The 27295-nt window shown below is 40.5% G+C and overlaps 1 protein-coding gene across 1 annotated transcript; it reads left to right on the top strand.

The window, feature by feature from the left end:
• Nucleotides 1-776: 776 nt before the first annotated feature.
• On the top strand, nt 777-25822 carry CYP4V2 (cytochrome P450 family 4 subfamily V member 2). The gene is made up of 11 exons (XM_084877719.1): nt 777-1381; nt 7972-8084; nt 9466-9551; nt 10290-10480; nt 10859-10928; nt 12216-12342; nt 14059-14244; nt 16463-16565; nt 22787-22921; nt 23008-23187; nt 24568-25822. Exons 1-11 carry the CDS (start codon nt 1168-1170, stop codon nt 24738-24740), a joined length of 1578 nt encoding a protein of 525 aa, XP_084733845.1. The 5' UTR covers nt 777-1167; the 3' UTR covers nt 24741-25822.
• Nucleotides 25823-27295: the final 1473 nt, after the last annotated feature.

The raw sequence follows: 27295 nt of genomic DNA, 5'->3' as shown, positions 1-27295 counted from the left end.
ACCTGCCCAGGCGCTGCAAGTACCACGGAGGGGACTGAGCAAAGTGGGTCCAGGGCGTTTCTCAGTTTCTGTCCTCTCCCGGGACCTGCTCCTAGGAGAGGGCACGCCCAGCCTAGCGCCTTTGCAGGAGGGACCGCCTGCAGGGAAGAGAGCCAGTCAGGAGTGGGGGCCCGCTACGCAAAGAAAGAAAATTTGTAGTCAGTGCACACAGCATCGGGCAGAATTGGGGTACCCTACCCACCATCCTTCCCCTTTCCTTCCTGCCTTTCTTCCACGGCTCCGTGGTTTGTCTTTGAGAGTTACCTCATGATTGTACCTTTATCCAACCCCCCTCTGCCAGCATCTCTGATCTCTACCTCCTCCAGAGACCTTGCCCTTCGCCCTCTCTACTCGCCCCATGTTCTCTTGGATCCGAGGACAATTTGGACACCATTGGGATCACAAGAACATTATCCAGCTCTCCCGTGACCTGATGACGAATTCACCTCCCCCCTCAGGTTGGATCCCAGGGCAAAGTAGGGAGCTGTTCTCAATGGATGCAACCGCCTCCCGCGCGCAGCCAGTCCCAGGACACTCCTGGTTGCGCAAGGAAGCATCAGGAGGCTGGGCGCCCGGCCAGGGAAAAACTAACCCCCAAACCGAGCTGCAAACCCGGTTCTTCCTTCCATTCTAACACAGCCCGCTCACTGCTCAACGGAGATCACCCACCCCGGCCCCAGGCGCCTCTCCCTCCTGAAGTTGCCCTAAATGGCACCCCGTTCTCCTCCCCACGCCACCCAAGTGCCTTCCTTTCTTCGCAGCGCCCTCTGCCCGCAGCAGGGTCTTCCCCGCGCGCTCTGGGGGCGTCTGTCTGCACAACGACAACAGGGGCGCCTTCCTCCCAGCCTCAGAGGCCCAACCCGGTCCCCAGCGGGCAGGGCGGGCCCTGCGCGGGAAGTCCGGCTGCCGGGCGCCTGGGCTGGTGGCTGCAGGAGGACGGAGAGGCCATTCGGCTTGGCGCCACCCCCTACCTCCCCATCCCAGCCCGCTACGCCCGCCCCCGGGAATTGCGGGACTCCTCCCAGGGCCCAGCACTTGAACTTCAGGGGCTGGACAACCCCCTGACCCCAAGCTCCCGGCCCCAAGGTTCTGGGTCTCAGTCCCCGCGCGGAGCCCACCGCTGGCGCAATGACGACCGTCTGGCTGGTGCCCGTCGGGCAGAAGCTGCTGGCTTGGGGCGCGCTCAGCGCCCTCACCCTGGCGGGAGCCACCCTCATCCTGAGCTTCCTGCAGATCTTGGCGAGCTATGCGCACAACTGGCTGCAAATGAGACCCATCCCCACCATTTCGGGTGCCTACCCCTTTGTGGGACACTCCCTGGTCCGGAAGCGAGGAGGAAAAGGTAAGGGGCTTGCAGGGATGACACAGGAGCACCCCCGCCTGGAGCCCCGGACTGGAGATGCAGGCTGCTGGGTGAGGGGCGCCTCTATCACCCCCTGGATAATGGGTCCCCACTTCTCTCCAGTTTTCATTACATATAAGTGCAGTGTTTCTAAACGCCTGTCCTTCTGCCTTTTCTCTTCTTTTCCCAACTCCTGGCTGCTGCTGTCTTAACCCACCGCCTGTAGCCCTAGCAGGCTTGGCTCAGTGGATAGAGCTTCAGCCTGTGGACTGAAGAGTCTCCGGTTTGATTCCTGTGAAGGGTTTTTGCCTGGGTTGCAGGCTCCATCCCCAGGGGAGTGGTTGGGGGGGGCGCTGATATGCAGGAGGCAGCTGATCAATGATTCTCTCTCATTATTGATGTTTCTAACTCTCTGCCTCTCTGAAATCAATAAAAATATATTTAATAAGAAAAACAACAACAACAATAAAACCACCTGTTTTTCTTCTGTTAAAGTCCTAAAAGTGGACACAACTTATAACTTACTCTCTCTCTCTCTCTCTCTCTCTCTCTCTCTCTCTCTCTCTCTCTCTCTCTCTGCAAATAAGGGACAAGTAATGCACTTGAGAACAGAACCTCTCCCTCCAGAAATCACAAGACTTGACCACAACTTGCATTCCTCCTTGGCCCTTCTGTGGAGGTTACATAACAACAATGAATTATGATGTTATTCTTCAAGGTCTGTTTCAAAAGTCACACAGCAAGTTTCAGAAATCGTAGTTGTTAAAGAGTGAGTCTTTTTTTATTGAAATCATCTTTTGAGGAGATAGCTTTACTTTATGTTATGATAGGGGTAGAGGGATCACTTTAAGTTAGAAAGCTCTTAAAAGTCCCTGATATTTGCATCCCACATGAGGGAGGGAGATTTAGATCTTAACACTCCATCTTCGTGGCTGTAGAAGTTGAGATATCCAGAACTGAAAAGATTTGCCCCAAATGATATATATATTTAAAATATATTTTATTGATTTTTTTAGAGAGGAAGGGAGAGGGACAGAGAGTTAGAAACATGGATCAGCTGCCTCTTGCACAAACCCCACTGGGGATGTGTCCCAACAAGGTACATGCCCTTGACTGGAATCGAACCAGGGATCCTTGAGTCCACAGGCCGAGGCGTTATCCACTGAGCCAAACCAGTTAAGGCCAAATGATATTTTTTAAATGAGCCCAGAACTAGAATCCAATCAGCCTTTAGCTTATTGAATAAGTTTTATAGACTGAACATCATTTCCAGATCTTAAAGGATTATTTCTTTTCCACTTTCCTTTCTCCAAATGAAAACAATGCTGTCATTTCAACTTCACGGGAATACATGAGGCCTCATGGGAGAGTGTCACCAAAACATAAAAAATGATTCTGGCAGAAGAAACCCAAGGAAACCTATAACCAACCAAACATTAATGCGACTAATGTTGCAAGTGATGCAGCACATTTTGATATATGAAAACAGCATTTGTAAAATCATCACAGCGAACGCTAAAGGCAGAGCTAATCTTCCCTCCTACCCAAAGGCTATAATATGAAAAAACAATGGTGTAGAAATATAGGCCCCTCTTGTATGTGTGTATATCTATCTATCTATCTATCTATCTAACTATCTATCTATCTATAAACAATATACTTAAGAAATCTCATCATAGTCTATTGGGGAATTTTTCTAGGAATTGAAATCTCTGGTGAATAAGATCCATTTCAAAACAAACTGTGTGTTATTGGATTCTAAAAGCAGCAGTATTCAACCTGTGGGTCACGACCCCTTTGGTGGTTGAATGACCCTTTCACAGGGGTTGCCTAAGCTAGCCTGCATATCAGATATTTACATTATGATTCATAACAGTAGCAAAATTATGAAGTAGCAACAGAAATAATTTTATGTTTGGAGGGGTCACCACAACATGAGGAACTGTATTAAAGGGTTGCAGCATTAGGAAGGTTGAGAACCAGTGCTTTAAAGTAATTCTCATTATAGTTACTTCTAGAGAGAAGAGAATGATAACACAGCTTTCTCATGGGGACTTTTTAATGCATCAACAACTACAGGATCTGGACCTGAGACCAACCTTTGCCCCCTTTCTGCTTGTAACCAAATTGTTTGATGCTGCAACCTTTGCGGAGGAGTTCAGGATCTGAAGGAGGGGCCAATGCACAAATGAAAATACTACACAAGAAATATGAATTTAGAAGGCGTGGGGGCCAGAGGGAGACCTCTCTTTTGGGGAGGCACAGGGACTTCTGGGTCCAGTTTGATTTGATTCACTGGAATACATTTTTGCCCTTTAGAAATTCAAACAGGCAGGTCAAAGGTAAAGTTTGGTAAACAGTATAGTTATTATCAGGTTAGATAATTGCCTTGCCCATTGAACCCACAGCAGGGCAATATAATGTTTACTTTCAGCCCTGTTGAACACCAAAGTCTATTGGCCTTTCAACATGTCTTGTTGCATTAATATGCTAACTACTGTTGGTTTTAGCCTCTGGCAGTTTGACTTTGACAAGTAGTTTAAAACTCTTTATAGTGTGTAACCCTTTACTTGTAAAAGTCACTATAGTACAGTCACTTTGAGGATTTAATTTCATGCGTGCATTTTCTAGACCATTGTCCAGAACGTGGTTTGAGTCCATTTTTTTCATTGTTAATCATGCACCTATTTGAGGCCCTCCTTTGTGCCCAGCATTGAGCTCAGCAAAATTGGGCAGAGCACAGCATTTAAAGGTGTATTCCCCACCCTCAGTACCCTTGTGTCTTATACAGAGGCTGTGCCTTTCATTGGGTGGGTACCATCGGCATTCTGGCCTCAGAAGAGTCACATGGAGAATTGCAACTGACTCCCTGTTGAACTCCATCTTTTGCTTCTCCAGTCCTTTTTGTCAGCACCTGTCTTCCCCAGCTGCTCCCTGCTATGGGGCCCACCTGAGGCCTTCCAACCATGGATGTTGATTTTCCTGTCTCCTCTGCCAGACCAGACCAAGGCAGTGGTTATGGCCATGATGCTACATACATTTTGACACTGTTGATGGGATCTAGCTCCTTTCATAGCAGTTTAGCCAATGGTTTGACTGGAATCGGCGTGATGTAATGGGGAAGATGGCACAGTGTGTATCTGGGTGCCTGGGGTACAAAGCCAGGCCTGTATTTACCATCGCTGTGGTATTTTGCAACGACTCAGCTGAGCACAACTTCCTCAGCTGTTCACTGACTTCTGTAATAGTGTTTCTCATCTGACTGTGGTGAGGCATAAAGACATAGGCATCGGAAACCCTTAGCTCTGCTCTGATGTTTAATCACCTCCCACAGCAAGTAAATATGATGGAATTAATGTTAGCCATTTAAAAGATTCATTATTGGGTTTTGAGGTGCCCAAATGTGCATACGCTTTAAACAATTATTCCTGTTTCTTCATCAACATGTGCAATGCACATCCCTGTGCTTTAGCCTCTCTCCCGCTGCACTTTGAGCAGCTTGCCCTGAAGCCCAGGGGTGGGGGAGCTGAAGGATGGGAGAAGGAGCAAGGGTAGTTGAGTATGTGAACAAGTATTGGTACAAAAAGAGCTGGAAAATTTAATACTTGTTTTTTTTTATTCCATGTTAATCTGTCTGTGGGGCCCAAATTCCCATTTAAAACAACCTCAGGTGCCACCTGTATTAGTAGCCTCACAGTGCTGTGGGCATTAGTCCTGCTGTTGTCAAGGGGGCATTCCCTTTGCCGAGAAAAGCCTGGGTATTACATGCCTCCCAGCCAGTCTGCTGGGTTAATTCCAAGACTTTCCTCACTATTTCAGTGTTGTTGGGTTACTGGTCACCATTTCACCACATCCAATCTAAGGACCAGCCATAAACTAGGACCAGGGCCCCTAACACTGGCTGCATGGAATTCCACCCCAGAAGCTTCCTGCATCCTTGGACTAGAATCCCAAGTTATCCACAGATCCCTCACACCTCAGTGTTATTGTCCTAAAATATAGCTCTTTTGTTCTAGTACTCCTCAGGAACTGTCAGATATTGCCTAGAGACTATAAAGGAAAATCCAACTTCTTTAGCCTTGCAACACTCCAGGCTCATCTATCAATGTTATCATCCCCATCTTGTGCTCTGGCTAAGCCTATAGGCAATTCTCATACCTCCCTGACTCTGCTCTGCTATTTCTGCTGCTGGGTTTACCCTAACTGCCTTTTTCTTCCTATAAAAAGCCAACTCATTCTTTTATGCTCAAAAGCCATCTCTTTTTTGAAATTTCTCTGGTCCTTTCAATGAAAACCGATAACTTTTCAGGCTTAACCTTCTAATTTAGCACCCATTTCATTTGACCTGATACTGTGATTAGTACCACAGTGACCATCTCCTATGATAATTAATTCCTGAGAGTAGGGATCTGGTCTTTGGTGGTACATGTTCCTTGCCTGCGAAATGCATGTGTGAACATATTGTGCTTTCAAGAAGTAAGGTACTTCCGTAATATTCATTCTTCTATCTGGACATGGCATAGGAAACTGATATGATTGATTACCAACTTTCTCTATCTAACCCCTACAGTTTCCTCAGTACTTTTCAGTAATTATTTTTAGCTTAATTATTCTTTTTTTTTTTTAAATATATATTCTATTGATTTTTTACAGAGAGGAAGGGAGAGAGATAGAAAGCCAGGAACATCGATGAGAGAGAAACATCGACCAGCTGCCTCCTGCACACCCCCACCAGGGATGTGCCTGCAACCAATGTACATGCCTTTGATGGGAATAGAACCTGGGACCTCTCAGTCCGCAGATGGACACTCTATCCACTGAGCCAAACCAGTTTTGGCTCATTTATCACTCATAATTAAATTAGCTTAATGATTCTTTCTTATATTCACTATGACAATGTTCCATATTTTTGTCACATTCCCAAGTCCAATTTTTTTCTTATATCCAAGGAAATGTAGACATAGAGCATCCTATATAATAAAAGGCTAATATGAAAATCAACCAAATGGTGGAATGACTGGTCATTATGACATGCACTGACTACCATGGGCAAATACTCAACACAGGAGCTGCCCCCTGGTGGTTAGTGTGCTCCCAAAGGTCAGTGCTGCTCAGCCAGAAGATGGGCTCACAAGAGTTGGACATCCCCTGAAACCTCCCAGACTGAGGGGCATAGGCCAGGCAGAAACACCAACCCCCCCTACAGGTGCATGAGTTTCATGCACTGGGCCTCTAGTTATTTATGTATTATATGTGGTTTGCAGGCTGGGCACTCCCCCTGGCAACCCAAGCGGAGGCCCTGGTATCTGGGATTTATTTATCTTCTATAATTGAAGCTTTGTAGCCGTTAGCAGAAGCCAAGGCAGGCCAGGGCAGAAGGAAAGCTTGGTTTTCTCCATCACCGGGGGCAACTCAAGCCTCCTGTTCTCTCCAGCTCCATAGCTGCTGCCATTTTTGTTGGGATTTATTTAACTTCTATAATTGAAACTTTGTAGTCTTGAGTGGAGACCTGGGCCTGCCAAGGCAGGTGGAAAGCTTGGCTTCCTCCATTGCCTGGTAAACCCAAGCATCCTGCTCTCTCTGCGTCTACAGCCATCTTGGTTGGGTTAATTTGCACACCCACTTCTGAATGGCTGGTGAGCATGGCTTGTGTGTGTAGTGGAGATATAGTCAATTTGCACATTACTCTTTTATTAGATATGATATAAGTTAAATCAGAATGTTTTTGACCTTGTCTGTCTTATTTCATGTAATGTAATACTCTTCAGATTCATTCATTTTATCACAAATGACAATATTTTTATCTTTAAAAAATATTTTTTATTGATTTCAGAGTGAAAGAGAGCAGGAGAGAGAGAGAGAGAAACATCAGTGAAGAGAGAGAATCATCAATTGGATGTCTTCTGCATGCCCCACACACATGGGGGTCGAGCCTGCAACCCAAGTATATGGCCAGGCCAGGTCAATGCTCAACCACTGAGCCATGCCAGCTGGGCCATTATCGCATCTTCTTTATCCATGCATCCACTGATGGACACCAAAGGTTGCTTCCATATCCTGCTTATTGTAAATAAAGCTGCAGTTAACATTGCTGTGCATATATTTTTTGAATTAGTGTTTTCATGTTCTTCAGATAAATACCTAGAAGAGGAATTGCTGGATCATATAGTAGCTCTAATATCAATTTGTTGAGGAGCTTCCATACTGTTTTAGAGAGGATGAAAGGGAAGCATCTATCTGCCAGGGCTGGAGAGCTGGGACAGGTTTCCCTCCCGATAAAAGCAGAGCCTGAAGCAGGTCAGGAGGAACTGAACACCCTCAGTGCTCTTGGGAGGCATGTCATAAGGTCACCACAAACACCCACAGTGCTTGGCATTTCTCAGTTAACCAGGTTGTTGCACATATATCACTCATAATTAAATTAGCCTCACAATTCATGCACTAATAATTTAGTAAGGACACCTGTGTGGTTTAGCTTCAAGATGTGAAAGACCTGGGAGATATTGAATGAGTTGACCAAAATAAAAAGAGTGAAAAACCCAAAAATGACACAGTAAGAAACTTATTTAAAATTAAATATTTTCTCCTAGAGTTTTTCCAGGCACTGGTTAATTGCACTGAAGAAAACAGAGATGTGCCAATGCTAAAACTCTGGTTTGGCACAGTACCAGCAGTAGCCATGTATAAGGCTGAAACTATAGAGGTGAGTCCATGTGATTAATATTCCACTGTATATTTGGTGGTGTGAGAATCTCATCAGAATAAACAGAAAATACATGTCCTTATATTTAATTGAATTCAATACAATGAGGATTCCATTAAATATCTAAAGCTGTGAAGGTGCCATTTAGTGTTTTCCAGGTATAGTCTGAGTTCTGGTAAAAGTAGCAGCTTCTACATGTCTATACACATTTGGTGTTAAGAAATATATTTGTCCTCCTTTTTTGGAAAGTCTTCAGTTGAACAGAACCATAAATAGATTATTCTGTAAATTGAGCTCATATCATCTGCCAGGTACTGTTTTAAGACTACAGAAATATAAGACTAATAAAATGTAAGTGTTTCCCTTAAGATGTTAAGTATCCATTATACTTTTATTATTTCAAGTTAATTTTTAAAAATAGAACACTAATCTGATATTGATGGAGAAGATGTTATTAATTCACACTATTGAAATTACTCCTAAAAATTGTTTACCTTTCTTTTCCTTATTATCATGATATTGGGGGTATGATCTTATGGTTTGATGACAAAGGATTTGAGTAAGGAAGTAAAAATGGGATAAAAAGACCTTCTCTTGATGGAGCAAAATTAACAGCAGAATTTCCTAGGCTTGTTGGACTTGGATACATCTTTCTTATTCATTGTGGTAAAACTCTTAGTGTCTCTGGTACCACACTGCAGAATCTACTGGCCCAGGAGAGACAGCGAGAGGGCCATATATGGGGTTTCAGCCATTGCTGGCCCAATATGAGTGGGCTTAGTATATGTGGATAGGGATCTATCCAAAGCAGGGAACTGCAGCAAGAAGCCTGAGAAACATTTTGTGCATATGCTCTTCCCTCTGCTTTACTTTGGCTCCAGGCAACCTAACTATACCCATGGTCCCCAGTGCCACCTATGCCCTGGAGACACTCAAATGTGTACCCAGTATAAGCCTTAATTCTGAGCTGCATACCTGCTTTCAGACTATGGCAACTTGAATGCCTACAAATCAACATGCCTGATCATGATCTTGTGATTTCCATCTCCCTAAATGTGCTCATTGTTTGATTCACCCACCTTCTCTTCCCTCATTCCTACCCTCAATAAACAACTCCACGTGGCTCCTAATTCATGGTAGGGGTCAGGGAATTCTCTTGGACATTTTCCTTTTAGTTAACTCCAACTAGTCTCCAAGAGTGAGTGACAGTCATATGCTCCAAACTCTAATTGAATTTCTTTGAGTCATCGTAATGAAAATGAACCACAACCAAGTGATTGTTATGAAATGTTACTTTAGAAAGTAGATGTGCTCTAGTCCAGTATTCTTATAATTAAGGCGGCTTTAATATCTTTATCTCTTTCTTTTCTCTCTTTCTAAGGTAATTTTAACTAGCTCAAAGCAAATTGACAAGTCTTATCTGTACACCTTTCTAAAACCATGGCTTGGCCTAGGACTTCTTACAAGGTAAGTCAGTATAAATTGGTAAACCTGTCTTGTGTCAGGCACTGACAAGAGGTGGTTTTCAAGAATGTGCTGTCGGGTAGTAGGGAGAAGCTGAAAAGGTTGGGTGATAATGGATCTCTGAGACACAGAAACCTAGGGTGTAGAGTAATCTCCAGCCATGGTATTCAATGATGATGATCAGCATTGTTCCAAGGAGAGTTAGAAATTCCCAATGTATAAAGGGAGTGCGGCACAGGAGAGTTTTGAGCAGGGAAATACTGAAAATTCAATGAAAAAGGCAGTCATCCTCAGAGACGTAAGGGGAGCACAGTAACCTCAGTCCTTGCACTCCCATCCAGCAGCAGGACCCCATGAACTGAGAAGGAGAAAGCAGGACTTCCACGGAAACTTTGGAGACTTGGGAGATGTTAGGATCAAAGTAGACTCAGGGAGCTCCTTGATCTTCAGAGGCTGAGGTTGGAAAAAGGAGGGAAACTTCTAATTTTTGGAAACTCAGAACTTAGAAATCCAGGAAAATTCTTAAAATTTTCAATTTTGATGAGTGCTCTTTTAAATAGTAGTAATATAGAAGGATATCTAAAATATGCCAATTCTGTAACTGTATATGAATTTCCCCTTAACATTCTGACCAAAGCATTTGGGAATCTGTGGATTAAGGAGAATTTGTTGTCTTGACTATGCCTTATTTGTTTTGGATGTTACTTTTCTCTTCTTTGTAACCATGTCTTGTATTTCTAGTACTGGAAACAAATGGCGCTCCAGGAGAAAAATGTTAACACCATCTTTCCATTTTACCATTCTGGAAGAGTTCTTAGAGGTCATGAATGAACAAGCCAACATATTGGTTAAAAAGCTTGAAAAACATGTTGATGGAGAAAAATTTAACTGCTTTTTTTACATCACTCTTTGTGCCTTAGATATCATCTGTGGTAAGTCTCATTGATTTGTTTCTAGAGCTATGGTGTAAGCAGAAAATGGCCCAAATAGAAAATAACACTTCACTGGGAAGGCAAATGAGGGGTTAGACAGGATATTGTCTTCTTTGGGGTGGTCCTTTCACTAAATTAGACTCCTAAGAAGCAGTGCCCACTGATAGGGCTTTGAGTAGAGCCAACCTGCCAGGAAGGTCAGAGGGAAGGAGGAGTAGGAATAGAGAGTAGGAGAAACAAGAGGTGCAAGAGTAAAAGGGGAAAGGAACAATTCTAAAACATAGAAGAATTTATGTCTTTTTTCAAGTGTTTGCTACTGGAAAATAAACAGAAGGCATGTGCATGAACTGAATGATTGCTTCTCATCATATTTTGCAGAAACAGCTATGGGCAAGAATATTGATGCTCAGAATAATGATGATTCTGAGTATGTCCGTGCAGTTTATAGGTAAACGGAGCCCTTCTAATTACTTTTAAAATTGTTATTGATTCAAGCTTTATAAAATATCACTAATAACTTTTTGTCTGTGTTGTATCTTTTTCATTGTTTAACAATGAAATATTGTACTAAAAATCAACCTAATTACTTATTCATGTATTTTAACAGTAGGGGATTTATAATTTTTAATAATTATTTTGTGATATATTGAGAAATTATATTATGACTAATGATAAGATAAAGATAAAAACAATATTTTTAGTATGATAAGTACTAGGTATAAAAATTATTCATTAAAAAACCTTGTAGATATTATTTCAGAATGTTAGGTATGATATTGTTTTGTTTGTTATGTGCTCCTCTCTCTTGTTTTTTTAAGTTGTTATTAATTCTCTCTTCTCATATTTTCTGCACTGAATATGTATTCTTTTTTAATTGAAATAGTCATATTTACTTTGAAAAATTGCTGGTATTATTTAACTATTAAAATGCAGGACCAGGGTTTGATTTGAGGAATTCTGTCTTTAAATCCACTGCCCATTTCATTTTTACACATATTCGTATATATAATCTGCCATTCATTACACAAGATACTGACTAGTTTTATAGTGGTCTACCGAACAGAATAAGAGGGAGACAAGCATCAAAACAAATAAGTGTAAACTGATAAACTTTAATAATTGCTTAGAAAGAAAAAATAAAGTCGATATTCTAGAAGAAAACAGCAATAGGACCCACAGATTGAGTGACCTGAAAAGGCCACTCTGCAGAATTGACCTGGAAGCTGCTCTCAAAGGAGGAGATCATGTCTAGGTCTTCCTGTTCCATCACAGGAAATATTGAGGGGGAGACTCAGGACAGCGATGTGACAGAGGGGCACTTTCCTGGAGAAGAGGACAGCCAGAGGAGTGATCAAGCAAATGTGTGGACATCAAACAGGCAGATTTCAACCCACCTTGTGGCATAAGAGCTACAGGAAGCTTGGGGAGGTCCAGAACTCCTCTGGAGAAATAGAAGGAGAGACCAGATGGCCATCTAGTGAGAATGTTTTGTAATGGCTTCTTCATTTCTCTAAAGGACCCATTTAATTCTTAAGCTTCCTTGGATGTGTCTTAATTCTTAAGCTTCCTTAACCCATGTCTTCATTGTTGAGTATAAAGCATAGAGTTCTTAGTTGCTACTAAGACAATTATCATGGTTGCCACATATTACCCTCATTGAGACCAGGCACCAAATAGGTACTTTAGCAATGCACATTTTGATATATCAGCTGATACATTTGCATCCTGTTTATAGGATGAGTGATTTGCTACATCGAAGAATGAGGACCTTTTGGCTCTGGCAAGACCTTTTGTACCTTTTGTTTAAAGATGGATGGGAGCACAAAAGGAATCTAAAGATCTTACATGATTTTACCAACAATGTAAGTCCTCATTTTATTTTATTGTGGACAAGCATACATAACATAAAATTTATCATAATAGCCATTTTAAATGTACCAGTCTGTGGCATTAGGAGCATTAACAATGTTGTGCAACCCCTCCCTCTATCACTTTCTAGAACTTTTATAAGTGCGTGACTTCTATGTTTGTTAACAGAGCCAGTCATTAATGTTCCCTCATGGGGGAGTTTAGTCTACTGGGGAGGTTGTCTATAAATAAATAATTACAAAATGTAATATCAGCGGTGGTAATTTATTATCAAACTGGGTGCTATGCTAAGATAATAAAGGCACAGGGATCTGTGTTATAAGAATACTCAGAAAAGTGTTTGGATTAGGCAATGATTTTCAAAGACAAAGGGCATTTATGGCAGTATCTTAAACTGGAAAAGATAAAAATTAACTAGATATTACTATTTAATTTGTAATGACAAGGAAATAGTAATGTTCTGGAAATTGTCTGTCTTTGTATTAAAATTTTATGAAAAGGCAAACTTTAATAGAAAATATGCATTATAATTTCAATATACTGATAAATGTACCAAAGTAATTATATTTACCCTTTGCTGTAAATTTTAGCAATGATGGCATTGCTTCCTGACAATGAGGTTCTGCCTCCACCAACAGATCAAGTGATAGAGTCCCTAGGTGTTAGATGAATGAGATGTTGGAGTGAGCTGCCCTCAGTGGACTATAGCATAATTGCCTGGCAAGAGGTGAAATGTGAACAGTTTGTATTTTATAGGTATAATTACACTTGTCTTATATTTTATGCATTAATATCAGTATCAATAATGAATGAATTCCAGATTGGATGGATAATATTAAAAATTGCATATTGAGTGCCAGGCACCAGGGTTTCCACCAAGAAGCAAAGAGAGGACACAGTGCTTTTCTTTACTGAACTTGTGATCTGTTCATTCAAAGCAGAAGCAGGTTTGGACAATTGCCTGAAAGGGGGAAAAAGTTGAAATGTGTAACCAAATTAAGCTCAGGGGCTTCCATTCTTTTACTTACTCAACACATACCTGATGAACATTTCTAAAATGCCAAGTAGTGCTCTAAAGGTTGGAAATATATGAATGAATAAAGACAAATTTGCTGCTACACTGCAGTTGGAGAAAGCCACTAAATAACAAATACAATGCCAGGTGGTAAGTGAAATGGAAAAAAGGTAAAGCAGGCTTAGGAAGAGAGTGAGTGCCAGGGACTAGGGTAGCAGTGACCCTGGCAGTGTGATCATGGGCAGAAGAAATCTCAAACTAAAGAGGAAGCTAGCCATGCTGGCTTCTGAGGCAAGAGCATTCCAGGAAGAAGGAGTGGAAAACATACAGGGTGATGCTTTTCTCCAATACAACACATACTTAGAGTGATCTATACTTAGTCTGTTCTATAATGATTGTGTTTACTCCACCACCCAACTTTTTCTCATGAACTCTTTCAACTCGCTAAGACCCTATTCCCATGTTGGAAAGACTATAAAAATAGTTGTTGGAAATGATGTATTATTCCCTATAAATATTCACAGAAAGCTTTACTATTTTTTCACAAAAACCTAAGTTCCTGTTTACTGAGACAGAACAGGAAAGGCTTAGGAAAAAAAATCAGTTAAAGAAGCTGGTATATTTTCACAGGAAAATGGACTATTGGGCCATATCAAATTTCACACAAAAGCATGTAATCATTTAAATCAAACAGGTCATCCATGAACGGGCCAATGAACTAAAGAGAGAAGAAGAACGTACAAGTGATGACAAGGGCAAGACCCCCTCCAACCGAAAACGCAAGGCTTTTCTCGACCTGCTCTTAAATGTGGTGGATGATGAAGGGAACAAGCTAAGCCATGAGGCCATTCGAGAAGAAGTGGACACCTTCATGTTTGAGGTATTTTGCATTGTCATGTTAGTATCAGGTATCCTCATCAAACAAATTACAGTTCCTGTTACATAACAAGAAAATGTTTTTTGTTTTTTTTTTAATTTTGATGAGAGTTAAAAATGCTAAGGGTGAAGAGCCAACAGTAATATACTTAGACATGTTTAAACATTTCATAGTCAAATTAGAAAGAACATGAAATAGCAAGCATTATTTGTAGCCACCTTTTAAAATATGTTGGGTTCCTTGGCATAAGAGATGATCTGTTCTCAATTTATTTTTAACTTAAAAAGATAATTCATTTATAGGAATTTTTTAAAAAAGTTTTTAACATTTAAAAAAAATAAAAAGTCTGATCACATTTTGAAGTAGCTTGTTCTAACTGATGAAGACTCATTATACTATAGTTAGTAATTATAAAGCTTAATACCCAAATTAAATACCAGATGTACTTTCTTCTTCAGATAAAGCTGTAGAAGTGTATAGGTTCTTTTCTTTCCAACATCAGAGAAGTTTTCTGTCATTTCTTCAAACAGGCTTTCTATTCCTTGCTCCACTTCCTCTCCATCTGGCCCCCCTATTATACAGATGTTGTTTCCTACTCATCTCCTCCTTCCCTCTGAGATGGAACAATCTGTTCCTTGCTTCTATGTCTATTCCAGGCCCTTTATGCTCCTGGTCTGCCAGATTCTTGCCCTGCGCAGTTCAGCCAATGCACTTGTTGGCTCTGTGCTTTGTGTTTGCTGCCTTTGGGTAGAAGACAAGATAAATCAGGAAGTTCATTTTCAAATTCAGGAGAAGCTATTAAAATTGTTAGGAAGAGCACTTCCTCTATAATTTTGCTAAACAACTCAGTGACATGGGCAAGCTTTTGTCGGAGTCCAGAGTCATTTCTGTAAATAAATTCCAAGTGTTTGAAAATGCAATCATGCCAACATCAGAGACTTATAAATACATTTTCTCGAAATTGCAGAAAAGTCCTTAACAATTCCACTTAGGAGCTAAAGCAAGTCCTTCAGAGACATCTTCCCAGCAGAGGAAATATTACAATGGTCACTTGTGTTGCTAAGGGTAAATGGACCAGTAAGAATTATTATCTTTTATTTTTCAAGTACTTTTATTTTTTTCCTGAAGAACGTATCAGTTTGCATATGGAGTGTCCTGGTGAGGTGAGGACAGGAAATGAGGGGCTGATGCCTAAAGACACTGAATGGACAGAAAATAAGATTGTCCAGCTGTCACCATCAGTATTGGAGCTGGAGTCTCCTCACCCCACATCCTCCATGCTCCCTGAGATGAAGAGTGCGGACTCTTCTTTGTCATCAGAAATGCCAAGGCCCTATTCTTGCCTCCACTTCCTATGAAGCTGTTGGGCCTGGGAAAGTCATTTAGCATCTTTTGGGCATCAGTTTGTCATCTCTAAAATGTCAACAGCAGTATCAAGTATCCCATGGAGATTTTAAAAAAATGTGTATTTTAATTGATTTCAGGGAAATATATTTTTATTGAAGGGAGAGGGAGAGACAGAATCATCAATGATGAGAGAGAATTAATGATTGGCTGTCTCCTGCATGCCCCTACTGGGGTTCGAGCCCACAACCCAAGCATGCATTGTGACCAGGAATCCAACCATGACCTCCTGGTTCACAGGTTGATGCTCAAGCATTGAACCAGGCTAGATGTGCTCCCATAGGTTTTTTGTGAAGAATAATTGAGTTCTTTTCTACAAAATGCTTGGTATTTTGCCTCAAACTCAGCAAGGTTTAAGTGGGGCTACTTATCAACTTCTTGATGTGGAGACCAACTCAGAACCACCCATGTGCTTCCTGGTGTCCAGATAAAGCCGACCTTACAAGTGGGAGACAGTGGAGAAGTACAGATCTGGCCACTTGACTCAGGAAAGTCACACTTTTATTTCCTCAAAAACAGTCCAACGCACAGAGTTCCTTTGGAAGGCCTCCTGATAGCCCAGCCCAGCCCATACTCTCACCAAGTATGTGACTCTGTCCTATTGAAATGTCCCTGTACCATAGGCGTCCCCTTTGAAGGGATTGTTTCATTGGTTTGTTCCCTACAGAGGTAAAATACTGTATGAAATTAACTTGTTCTGTCTGGGGTCATGTCACAGCTGTCAAATCCAGAGACAATTCAAAATAGAGCTAGCATCCCTAACCTTCTCAATAGAACTCTGTTTTTTAAGCTATTTTTTCCCCCTCTTACATTATAGGGCCATGATACAACTGCAGCTGGAATAAACTGGGTGGTGTACCTATTGGGTTGCTATCCAGAAGTCCAGAAAAAAGTGCACAATGAACTGGACGAAGTGTTTGGTACGTATGGCCCCTTCACAGCTTTCACCGAAGGTCCCAAGTCACTGAAGCAAATGGCATTCTTCCTCATAAAGAAACTGCAGTCAGGCCTGTTCTAAAGACACTGTAATAAGCAGGAAGGCTGCCATGTGGGACCTCTTCCAGGCCTAATGTCCTTTCAAAACCTCACTCTTTTGTTTACAGGCGCTTGTGTCATTGTCCTCAGGACCTCTTTGCTTCATAGGTGAAGCAGTCACTGTGTATAAAGTATCAAGTCATGGCTGTGTGCTTGGGCAATATGAGAAAGGAAGCGCCTAGAGGAGAGCTTAGAGTAGAAGTGTAGCTGGTTAGCGGGGTCCAGGAGAGCTGTTCCATATAAGATTGCTGTGGGTTAAGCTGATGGAACATAAATTGTTTTGCACAACCAGTAGGTAAGGAGTCCTAGGCTGATGCCAATAGGGATGTTGTGAGAATCCCAGGCTTTCTCTTTTTTTTCTCTGTCATTTTCATCTTTGTGGGTTTTGTTTTCTTGATCATTGTTCTGGATCTCATATTTATCTTTAAGGCAAGAAGACGGGATAGGAGGGGATGGAGGATTATATTAGTCTCCTTTGCCTGCGAGCACAGATACTGCAAACTGGGTGGCTTAGCACAATAGAAATTTATTCTCTTATAGTCCTGGACACCAGAAGGCCCAGATTAGTATCTCTGAGTTAAATGAATGTGTTGGCAAGGCTGCACTTTTTGGAAGTCTGAGGGAAAAATGCATTCCTTCTAGTGACTGCCAACATACCTTGGCTTATGGCCACATCATTCAAATCTCTGTCTCCATCTTCACATGACCTTCTCTTCTGTGGGTGTGTGTCAAATCTCCCTCTGCTCTCTCTTATTGTACAATATTTGTGATGGCATTTATGGCCTACCTGGATAATCGCGATCATCTCTCCATTTAAAGATCCTTCATAAAATGTTCAAAAGCAACTTTTTCCCAAAAAAAGTAATATTTAAAGGATCTAGGAATTAGGACCTGATATATTTGTGGGTCATGATCAAACTACCACAAAGGAACTATGCATTATGCCATCAACTTAATCCATTGTTTAATCAGATGCCATATGGCTTAGGAAGAGAAGCTGGGAAGAGAAAGGTAAAGATAAGTTGGTCAATCAACAAAGTTGTATCTAGTGCAAAGTGAGAAAGAATAATAAAGGAGAAGAGGAGGAGGTGAAGGCATTCTGGGAAGAGAGGCTCCTGGTGCACAATGGCAGAGAGGAAAAGTTGGCAGATAATAGTAAGCACTAAAGGACATGTGGAAATCAGGACATTTGTTAGAACCACTGAGAGGTGAAGTTGGAAAAGTAATTTCATGTCCAGATGGTGTGAGGACTGGATTTTCATATCCAGAGGGAAGACTGTGTTTTGGAGAATGGAGACGATCTAAACTCCTGGGCTCTGTTTCTGTCATCATTTCATTTTTCCTGTTTCAAGTTGAATTTCTCTCAGATTGCCTCTGGGTAAATTGTGTATTCCAGAGACCGGGGTTCTTTTGGAGTGTGTTCCCATGTTTTGTTTTTTATAATTTCTAGCCCAATGCTGGTGTCACAGTGCTTTTGGACCTCACATAATTAGTGACACCATTTTTACTAGGATTTTTATTCTGCTGGTTCTCATGCTTTTTGCTAATTTCGACTCACTTCTCTTCTATCCCCAGTATTAGTCTAAAATTTCTTTGAGCAACTGATCTTTGGATATTGAGATGTTCAGTGTTCATTCCTCTTTTTTATTTTATTCACTGAGGTAAACTTCACACTTAGTTTCATTATAATAAAGCAACTGGTACACTTTTAGTGTTTAATTGATCATTATCTTTTCTTTCCAGTAAAACAAACAAAATATTTTAAATAAACGGGAACAAGATTACAATAGTGAATGACGGTTCCCAGTAAGATTCTGCAGGTCTGCTCTTCTCCCATTGAGTGGCAGGGCCCAGGCCATTATTAGGAGAGAATTTTATTTTAAAAATATCATCTTAAACTGCAAGGAAGTCCAGTAGCATCACAACTAAACATACCAAAGGGGAAGCCTTGATGTCAAAATGCTACTTAACTAACCCAAACATCACCTTTGACCTTCTATAAACCCATTTTCTTTTTTTAGTTTTAAAAAATGTTCCATACAAGAGAAAGTAGACAGATATATGTTGGTAAATGCTAACTGTCCCCCTTCACAGAGACACAGTGTAATCTGTGTGCACAATGTACAGGGAAAGGAGGGAAAAAGCTAGAATTCTGTGCACTGATGCAGGGGATGAACCTCCAGCCTCCAGTGGAGCAATGTAAACAGAGGTTTTTCTTTCCCAGGGAGCACAGGGGCATTGATTTCTTATAGTGTTTGTTGAGTCAAAAGGGATAAAAGTGAATTTGGATTTGTATGCGTGTATCTATCCCTTAGCAATGGACACAGACACCAGTGGGTGAGTGCATGCGTGGGGGTGTAGAGAGGTATTGGGAGGATAAGAACACATGTATAATAGCTTAATCAATAAAGAAAAAAATTGAGGGGTGAAAATACTGTTAAAATTTTTTAAAAAAAGTGAATTTGGAACAGAAAGCATTAGAGATTCTTTTCCCACTGTATTCCGATCAAGGTATTTCCCTTAAATAAATTGGAATCAGAATGTAAGGGAGAGAAAAGGTTTCAAAAGCAGAATGAATGAGCCTAAGAGTAAAGCAAAACACAAAACAAAAAAACCCAGACTGTAACTTGCTCCTAGTGACTGGGGAAACTATTAAAAAGGTTGGAATCCATCAGTGTTCCTTAGTAATCTCCTTCATCCTCATCAGATTCTTCGTTGGTAGCTTTCAATCCTCTCCCTCTCCCCCTCCAGCATCCCCTTCTTCTCTTCTCCTTCCCCTTCTTTATCTTCCATATCAGGAAGCAAGTAGTAATGAATTGAATTTTGGCAAACACCACCTTGGAAGATCTCTCCACCTTATTTGCACCTGCATCAGAGTGGCCATAAACCACATTTTTGGTTCTCAGCCTCTTCCTGCTGGCTTTATCCTGCAGTGCATTTGAACATTTCATCAAATCCTTTCCAGATATTTCAGTGGACTTTGAAAATACATCATGGCTTGCACTCAGATGAAATTCTTTGCGTGTACTTATTTTCCAAGGAAGGGTTTTTATCAAAATGAAAAGCTGTTCTGTGACCTGATTTATTACTTTTCAATTTTGTGCTTCAACTCTGGTAAAATAATCCAGTCCATTTCCATCCATCTCCCCAAGCAGTGCAGGCATAGAGATGGTTGTAAATATTTTTTGAAAATTTGGGATTTGGGTTATCAATTTCTACCTCTTCTGAAAAACAATGGTTGGCAAAATTGATTATATTGTTGACCTTCAGGATCTTCTCACTGGCTTGTTCATTGAGTTGGTCTGTCTCATTTATTGCTTCCTCAATATGTTTGGTTGCTTCCTTCTGTGTTTTTTTCCCCTGTTGGCAGGTCCAAGTAGCCATTTGGATTCCTTTTTTAAAAAAAATTTAATAAATCTTTATTGTTCAGATTATTACAATTGTTCTTCTTCTTCCTCCCATATCGATCCCCCCCATAGCTCCCACCCTACCCTCTCCCCTTACCTCCCATCCCACTGTCCTCATCCATTTTTTTCCAGTCTCTTCCTGTAACTCCCACACCCCTTCCCCCCTTTGAATTATCAGTCCACTCCCTTTCTATGCCCCTGATTCTATTACATTTATTCTATTATATTTATCAGTTTATTCTGTTCATCAGATTTTTTATTCACTTGATTTTAGATTCACTTGTTGATATATATATATATATATTTGTTGTTCTATATATTTGTTGTTATATATATAATTGATATATATAATTTTTATCTTTACCTTTTTCTTCTTTTTCTTCTTCTTTTTAGAGAATACCTTTCAGCATTTTATATAATACTGGTTTGGTGGTGATGCACTCCTTCAGCATTTTCTTATCTGTGACGCTCTTTATCTGACCTTAAATTCTGAATTATAGCTTTGCTGGGTAGAGTAATCTTGGTTGTAGGTTCTTGCTATCCATTATGTTGAATATTTATTGCCACTCCTATCTGGCCTGCATAGTTTCTGTTGAGAAATCAGCTGACAATCATATGGGTGCTCCCTTGTAGGTAATTAACTGTTTTTCTATTACTGCTTTTAATATTCTCTCTTTGTCTCTTGCCCTTGGCATTTTAATTATGATGTGTCTTGGTGTGGTCCTCTTTGGATTCCTTTTGTTTGGGGTTCTGTTTGCTTCCTGGACTTGTAAGTCTATGTATTTCACCATGTAGGGGAAGTTTTCTGTCATTATTTCTTCAAATAGGTGTTCAATATCTTGCTCTCTCTCTGCTTCTGGCACTCCCATAATTCAGATGTTGGTATACTTGAAGTTGTCCTAGAGGCTCCTTACATTATCTTCAAATTTTTGGATTATTTTTTCTTGTTGCTTTTTCTGTTGAGTGTTTTTTGCTTCTTTGTATTTCAAATCTTTGACTTTATTCTTGCGATCCTCTAGTCTGCTGTCAGATCTCTGTATAATATTTTTTATTTCAGTCAGTGTATTCTTAATTTCTAGTTGGTCCTTTTTCATATCCACAAGGGTCTTGCTAAATTTATTGGCCTTTTCTAGAAAATTCTTGAAAAACCTTATAACCGTGGTTTTGAACTCTATATCCAGTTGTTTGCTTTCCTCCATTTCTTTCATTTGTGATCTGTTTCTTTGTCTTAGCATTTTCACTGCTTACCTGAGTTGGTAGTGTAGTTTTGCTTATTAGGTGTCCTATAGGGCCCAGTGGCTCAGCCTCCCCAGTTACCTGAGGGGGACACTCTTTGTACACCTCTTGTGGGTTGTGTACATAGTCTTATTGTAGTTAAGCCTTGATTTTTATTGGTATCACTGGGAGGAATTGACCTCCAGGTCAATTGGCTGTGAGGATCAGCTATTTACGCAGGGTGAACTTCTGTGCTGGAGACACCCTTATGGGACAAGACTTGCAAAATTGCAAAGGCCTCTGTGCTCAGCTTGGATGGGGCAGAGTCTCAGGGAGGAACAGACTGCCTTGGCTTCCTGTCAGCCCTGCCCTATAAGGCCCCTGGGTCTCAGCAACCCACAGTAATCACTGCAAGCACCTCTAATAGATGCTGCCAGACAGTCCATTTGTTCCCCACATGAGTCTGGGTTCCCAGAGTCTCGACTGGAACTGGAGTTCAGTGCAGTCAGGAGCTTCCCTCTCCCTCCTACTTGAGAAAGTCAGACATGCACTCAGCAGTCAGTCCTCTCCATGCATGCACCTCCGGATCTCTGCCTTCTGCAGTTCCTCTGAGTCTCAGTGTGCTTTTCTATTTTCTTGATAGTCCAGATTCACCCTTTATGAATATGGGTCCCCAAGGTCTTGCCTGGAACTGGAGATCAGTGCAGTCGGGATCTTCTGTCTCCCTCCCACTGGAGAAAGCCAGCCACGCTCTCAGCCGCCAGTCCTCTCTGAGCATACATCTCTGTACCTCAGCTTTTTGCAGCTCCTCTGATTCTCAATGTGGTTTTCTCTTTCCTTCTAGTTGTAGAATTTCCACTCAGCAGCTTTCCTGTGGTTCTGGATGGTTTCTGTTTTGTCTTTTAGTTTTAGTTTTGAAATTGTTGTGCAAAACAGAAATTTAGGTGTTTACCTATGCTTTCATCTTGGTTTCTCTCTGGATTTCCTTTGAGGTGGGAATGGAGGGCGTTGGGGGGCAGGTTATTGGGAGAGTTCGAGAATTGGACCCAGGAGAAGATACACTACTGGAAGTGGCTCTGAGAATTCTAATTTAATGTTTTAAACATTAGTTTCATGCATTTACAATGTTATGTATCTGTCACCTTTATCTAATTCCAACCCACTTCAGTAGCCTAAAGGAAACCCTGCACCATTAATCTGCCAATTTCCATGTCCTCTTCCTCTAGCCACTGGCAGCACCTCATTTACACGTAGTCTTATAGACTTATCTACTCTGAGTATTTCCTCTAAATTTAATGATACAACATGTGACTTTTTGTACCTTTTTCTTTCCTTTTTATTTAGCATTATTATCTCATTTTATTTTGATTATCTATACCATTAAGAATTTTACTTTAGCTGTTGGTATTTAACATTCACTGTATTATTTGCCAAGCCCAAATAATTCTTTCATTTATTTTATTTCATGTATTTACTTTGATCAGGGAGTTCTGATCGCCCTGCTACCTTAGAAGACCTGAAGAAACTTAAATATCTGGAGTGTGTTATTAAGGAGACCCTTCGTGTTTTTCCTTCTGTGCCTATCATAGGTCGTGAACTTAATGAAGATTGTGATGTTGGTGAGAATTATTTCATGAAAGTAATGGGGAGAGTGGACTTTTCTGTGTGTCTCTGTTCTCATGACATTTCAATTGTCTCATGACAGGGGGGTACAAAATCATGAAAGGCTCTCAAATACTCATCATTCCCTACGCACTGCATAGAGACACAAAGTACTTCCCAGACCCTGAGGAATTCAAGCCAGAGCGGTTCTTTCCTGAGAATTCGACGGGACGCCATCCATATGCATATGTGCCCTTCTCTGCTGGACCCAGAAACTGTATAGGTTTGTATCCATCAGAATCGATTTGATCTTTCAGGTGCACATGGCAGGGTGTTTCTCACAATAATGTCTTTGAGATGTAGTGTCTCAGATCCAAGTCTGTTAAAACACTGGTTGTTTTATTTTTTTCTCCAGTTTACTATGACTGTCATAAAGTATATAAGTTTTCTAGGGCTGCTTTAACAAAGCACCACAGACTGGGTAGATAAAATGACAGAATTTTATTTTCTCACAATTCTAGAGGCCAGAAGTCCAAAATCAAGGTGTCAGCAGGGCTGGTTTCTTCTGAGGCCTCTCTCCTTGGCTTATAGATGGATGTCTTCTTGTGTCTTCACGTAGTTTATTCCTTTGTGTGTGTGTGTGTGTTTCTAATTAACCCTACTCAAGGATATGTTTTTATTGATTTTTAGTGAGAGTGGGAAACATTGATGTGAGAGAGAAACATTGATTGGTTGCCTCCCTTACATGCCCCAACCAGGAATCTAACCCACAACCTAGGTGCATGCCCTGATGGAATTGAACTCACAACCTTATGGTGAATGGGATGACAAACCAACCAACTGAACCACCCAGCCAGGGCTTGATCTCTTCTTTTTATAAAGACACCACTCAGGTTGGATTAGGACCCAACCATAGGACTTCACTTTATTTTACTCACCTCTTGAAGGGCCTTATCCCCAAATGCAGTCACATTCTGAGGTACTGAGGGTTAAGAAATCAGCAGATGAATTTTGGGAGAATGCCATTCAGCCCATAACATAAAGCGTAATCAGTTTCATGATAGAGTTTTAAGATGTAGATTTTTGGATTGAAGTGTTATAAACACGCTTTTTACTTTATATGGTAAAAAGCGTATTAATAACAATTAGTTTATTTAACCTGTTTTTATTGCTTTTAAGAATTGCTTTTTTCAAAACCAAAAAAGAGAATGCCCACCATATGACCAGCAGAAGTACATAAACAAAATGATTACACACCGCCATGCGTTAGAAACACTTTTGGCTTTAGTATCTCTGACATTTTATTGTTTATGTAAATGCAGGCATTGGTGCAATGAGGCCTGGTAACTGTATAGTAAACTACATGAAAGGTCCAGGAGGAGAGCATTCTAGAGCAGTGGTTCTCATGCTTCAACAAGCCCAGGATTCATCTAGGTGCTGTGTGGGCTGGATTCTTTGTCCTCAAAACTATTCAGATGCCCTGGGTGGGAGCAGGGAAGGGCACTCAAGAATCTTTATTATTAGGAAGCAACCTGAGTGATACTGGTTCCCCCAGGGCCTACTGTGAAAATCTAGCATCACTTGCTTCCTCTGATAGAACCTGTTCTTTTTCCCATTTGAGATAGATCTGTAATAAATTCATGTTATTTACATTAATTTGAAGGTCAAAGGTTTGCCATGATGGAAGAAAAGGTCCTTGTTTCATGCATCCTGAGGCATTTTTGGGTTGAATCCACCCAGAAAAGAGAAGAACTTGGTCTGGCAGGAGAGCTGATTCTTCGTCCTTCTAATGGCATCTGGATCAAGTTGAAGAGGAGAAATGCAGTAGCATCCTAACTGTGCTATTGGGCTGTGCCTTAGTAGGAATAAGATCTTTCTTTAAGAGAAACTTTGCATTTACAATGTGCAGATCATGAATTTAATAGTCTTAATCACTACACCTAATTTTTTCTTATCCCCATTTACCTTGGGGTCAAGTCTACCAAAGAGAGAGTTTTTATATTTTCATCACCACCATTATCTTACCCTTGGTCTTGATCACAAAAGGCAAGTTAACTGATGTCCATTAAATAAACATACATTTCTCAACAGAGGGATCCATAGGCCAATTCATTTTTAATCAACAGACCCAAATTTGAGGTTCCCAAAATTTTTAAGGTATTCTTATTGAACACAAATATACATATATACATGTATAATTGAAAAGTATATATACATATACTTTTCAATTTAAATACTTAAGCTTGAGTTTAGGTTTTAAAAATCATATCAGTTTCATCAGTTTTGAGAGTCATTATGATGATGATACTTTTCAGATTTTATCAAGGAGAGCAGATCCTTTATAATTGACTCAAATGTTCTGTTCCTATTTCCCTTTTAACCGTGTACTTATGGCCTTCATTTCATTTCATTCTACATAACTTCACAATTACCTTTACACATCATATATTACCGGGAGAGTTTCCTCTTGATCTCCAGTCCCTCATAATGGCTTTTGGAGCTGGAAGCACCTTAAACCTTATCAGATTATACTCCTTTTCATTTGAAGGGGATAAGATCAATCAGGAGTAAGTTTCTATCCAAAGTCATACCACCAGTGGGTGACAGGGCTGGAAATAGATAGAGGTCTAAACTCTAAAGCTCTACTACAATATGCTAATGCTTTATGAAACTCGGACCTGTAACTGAGAGTATCATTAGAACACAGATCTAGAATTCTCCCATCATTAAGGAGAAGAGATGCCACACATGTATAGTAATCCAGCACTTGGTTTAGGGTGAAACTTCTGGGAAATTCAATTCTCCAGAACATACCTATCAAACTAGTAACTGACACAATTCCCTAAATTTTAATTCCATCTTTACTCCCTCAGTGACTTAAAAAAAAAAACTTCTTTTAATAAATAATTTTAATGAGATTGTTTCTGTTTCTAAATTGATTTTAGAGTGGGAGGAATGGGGAGAGAGAGAAACACATTGATGTGATCTGAGAGAGCTACCTTAATCCATTGTTTCCCATTCACCTTCCAATTGGGGATTGAACTCACACCTAGGTATGTGCCCTGACTGGGAATCGAACTTGTGACCTTCTGGTGCATGGGACAGAAATTGTTTCTTTAATTTTCTCAAGAGAATAGCAGGTAGAAGCAACAGACTAAGAGAATGGAATATATATTCTTTAATGGTTATCAAAGAAAGAGGTGACCCAACCAAAGCCTTCAGGCAAGCATTATGGTCTCGGTCATTTAGGGCAGGGTCAATATCTCTATGCACTTTATCATCCAAAGACCCTCAGTGCAGACAGGTCAGTCCATATATTGCTGAGAAAAAGTCAAGAAAGTATATGATGCAGTTGAAAATGATTCCCAAGATATGGTAAGGTTCATTATCTAGAAAGTAGATATATGTAGAAAATTCGTTTACAGGTGATTTTGGAAAATTGAAGTTTTATTCTTGGAAATTGGTATTACTTATCAATTTCATGCACTTACATTTAAACCTTGCCTTTCAAAAATTTACTGACCCTACACTAGACATGAAATTAAATTTAAAGCAAAGCTTTGCTTTCTGTTACATTTTGGCTTAAAATCTCCATTTGGCCCTAGAAAAAAATTTATTTTTCATATTTTAATTGGAAACTCACTTAAACTGTGTCAGTTAGGTGGAATTTGAGTGGAGAAAATATGCCATGGTTGCAGTGTCAATATGAAGATGCTGATGTGTTTATTTATTGTTTATTTATTTATTTTAAAATATATTTTATTGATTTTACACAGAGAGGAACTGAGAGGGATAGAGAGCTAGAAACGTCGATGAGAGAGAAATATCGACCAGCTGCCTCTTGCACATCCCCCACTGGGGATGTGCCCGCAACGAAGGTACGTGCCCTTGACCAGAATCGAACCCAGGACCTTTCAGTCTGCAATCCGACACTCTATCCACTGAGCCAAACCGGTTTCAGCTGACATGTTTATTTTTAAATAAGAAGATGATCAAATATCTGCTTGTGTCCCTATTACCTAACATGCTCCTGCTTGAATGAGGTATCTCAAGAATAATCAAGTGCATTTTAGACATAGGTGCTACATTTTATTCTAAGAAATGATGTCTGTTTGAAATATACCTAACTTTAAAAGATAGTAGGTGACTGCTTCATAATCTATACTAATAAAAGCGTTAATATGCTAATTAGACCAGACAGCCAATCAACAAAGATGCAGTGGTTGGGGCCAAGTCAGATGTGGTTAGGGATGATCAGGCAGGTGCTTGGATGACTGGCAACCATTGCTGTTTGTTCTGCCCTGGTGATTCCCTGAGACCCTGCCCCCATCCAATTTATAACCCCACACAAGCTGTGTGCAGCAGCTATTGCATATAAATGGCCTGTGATT

The sequence above is a fragment of the Pipistrellus hanaki genome (assembly GCF_964339955.1).
Source record: "Pipistrellus hanaki genome assembly, chromosome: 3".
NCBI classification, from domain to species: Eukaryota; Metazoa; Chordata; class Mammalia; order Chiroptera; family Vespertilionidae; genus Pipistrellus; species Pipistrellus hanaki.
This window is presented reverse-complemented; position numbering and strand designations above follow the sequence as displayed.